Source organism: Pinus tabuliformis, chromosome 2_2 (genome assembly GCF_031772625.1).
Source record: "Pinus tabuliformis cultivar Carrire ecotype Pingquan chromosome 2_2, CPIR1, whole genome shotgun sequence".
NCBI lineage: Eukaryota > Viridiplantae > Streptophyta > Pinopsida > Pinales > Pinaceae > Pinus > Pinus tabuliformis.
Window position 1 is genome coordinate 558,243,964 of NC_142300.1, and position 2,465 is coordinate 558,246,428.

A 2,465-nucleotide genomic window follows, 5' to 3' on the forward strand; every position below is an offset into this window, starting at 1 on the left:
AGGCATTTGACGAATGTTTCGAAAGCTCCGGCGTGACGAGGTTACCGATCCGACCACTGTGACGGCAAGTGAGCCTATTTTTTCAATTTCTGCACCTACTCGTCGTGGATGTGCGCCTTTGTTTCAGCGGGGGAGTAGTCGGGACTCTCAACTGGTACAGATAGGTGGAGCTGGCCATTGTCTGGGGTAGAGTCACGTTGAAGCCGTTCATTGGTGCAACGAAAGCGATGGTAATTGGTTTATCTATACAAAGAAGGGTTCTCGGTTCGATATTGAGCTGGAGACTGGTGTGTTGGCCTTCCACTAGAGTTGTGCAAAACCGTACTTGATCCACATTTCAGCACGTAACAGTCCAGTATTGTGGAAGGGATTTACCCTATAGGAATCAACCATTGCTATGGCGTTAGCTATATCAGTCATCAACAACAAGTCTATTCTCTATTTCATAAACAGAGCGATTGTAAAGGCCTTCTTGATATATAGAGTTAGCCAAGGTTTATACAGTACTTAACAATCTTACAGGGAGTGAGGATTTGAGGTTACTCTTTACGCTAACTCTAATTGAAGGTTTGATCGGAAAATATGTTACATCATTATATCAATCCAAAGGAGCTCTTGGGAATGGTGTGGTCATAGTGATTTTAGTAGGAAGATAATTGTTTGAAGTACTGTTAATGTTGTAATATTGACTAGAGTATATTTAATATCTACACTGGTTTTTTAGATATTAGTTTGGATGTTGTTTAATTAGTTTGGAAGTTGTGGATCCAAAGAAGGATCTCTCATTAGTTGTTGAAGATATGAGTGGTTTATTAATGAAGTTTTCATCTGAAGAAATCAGGCCTGCAGCAGCTCTTAGGCATACATAGTCCTGCTCGGGTTTGAACCACATCTGTGGAACTCTACTAGTGAAGTTATGGAACAACTTGTGGATGTTGTTCCATAATCTAATTCAGGGGATCTGTGATTTGGGACTCCAAGGTTCCAACTACACCTTTACAAAGGTTATGAGAAAAATTGATGGAGTTTACTCCACATGATTTCAAAAATGATTAGAGATTCAAGACTTTGTCAAACAAAAAGATTAACACAAGTACTAGTTACATGAAGGTGTTGGAGATTTAACTCTTAGTTGTCTTGTGCATATTGAATAATGTTTCTCATCATTAAATGTAATTGTTGTATGAGTTGTTTGGTTGTTAATTAATTGAGTTTGAGATATTTAGCCCAATTAAAATAACTTATATTTTAGTGTTTGGTTGAGATATTTTCTCCGCTTATTGATTTTAGAAATAAAATAATATTTCTATCCCAAACTAATAAATTTATCTATATATAATGTAATGCAAAAAAATTAGTCATCAACACAAATTAAACTCAAACTCGCGTCCTGATTTACAGAAATAGCTCAAATGTGTACCACATAAACTTAAATATTATGTGTACATAATTTACAACGTCACACTGTCTCCCTACATGGACTATACACATGGAATTCCATCTATAAGTTATATGGCGCAGCCTGGTGGGCGTCCATCAGCAAACGTCTTCGGCCCGGGTCATATGGTGGAGCCTAGTTGGCCGTGGCTGGAAAGACGTTCTCCTTTGCATGTGGTGGCTGGAGGGGCGTGTGAGAGCAGCTAGGGCTCTTCTCACCCATTCTCCTTTCACGCTGCCGAACCGTGCCAGAGAATTCGTCATGCAAGATTTCGTAGCATTTGACCCAGAATGCGCAGGGGAAGAAGTAGTATTATATTTTCTGTGGAGGCTGCAACGGAAGGAACCTGGATGAGTTGTGGGCGAACACATGCACGCACTTCTCTGAATCTTTGCTGGAGTGGTAGAAGAAGAAAGAGGAGAGGGCTGAGAAGGAATGGGTGCGCCACCACTCGGTGGGGGGCCTGCGATTCGAACCTGCGAACTTTTGTTGGACGACATTGTAAGAGATTGACAGAGTTGAAGTGCTTTCTTTGGACTTAAAATTGGGCGTAGGGGGTTCGATCACCTGGAGCGTGCCCATTTATAAGCTTCTTACTAATCTTATCTTCCTTAGGGTTTAGTGATCTTATCTTTCTTAGGGTTTGGTGACTCAACGTTATCCATTCGGTTTGTTTTTCTGAGTGACAACTCATTGTTCACCCACCCTCCATCACGTCCCACTAGAAAACTGTTCTGTTCGTCGGCCCTGGAAGTTTCTGTCACACAAATGGTCCGAAACGCAGCTGTCGGCCTCTCAGCGTTTCCATGAAAAAGCAAATGAGTACATTGATGAATCGAAAGAGTCGCCATTAATGAAAAAGCAAATGAGTACATTCATGAAACGAGAGATTTGACATTAATTGAGGGAAAATGGAAACAAAATATTTATACGTACTGTACTACTTCCGACCAACAAACTGGTATTCGTGCACAACCAATTTTTCAACGATCAGCCGTTGTTGATATTGTCACCAAAATTTCTATGC

At 40.6% G+C, this 2,465-nt stretch overlaps 1 protein-coding gene across 1 annotated transcript; it reads right to left on the reverse strand.

Moving 5' to 3' along the window:
• Positions 1–1,536: 1,536 nt before the first annotated feature.
• LOC149193863 (uncharacterized) lies at positions 1,537–1,938 on the reverse strand. The gene has a single exon (XM_089407465.1). It carries the CDS (start codon positions 1,936–1,938, stop codon positions 1,537–1,539), a length of 402 nt encoding a protein of 133 aa, XP_089263591.1.
• Between the last annotated feature and the right edge of the window lie 527 nt (positions 1,939–2,465).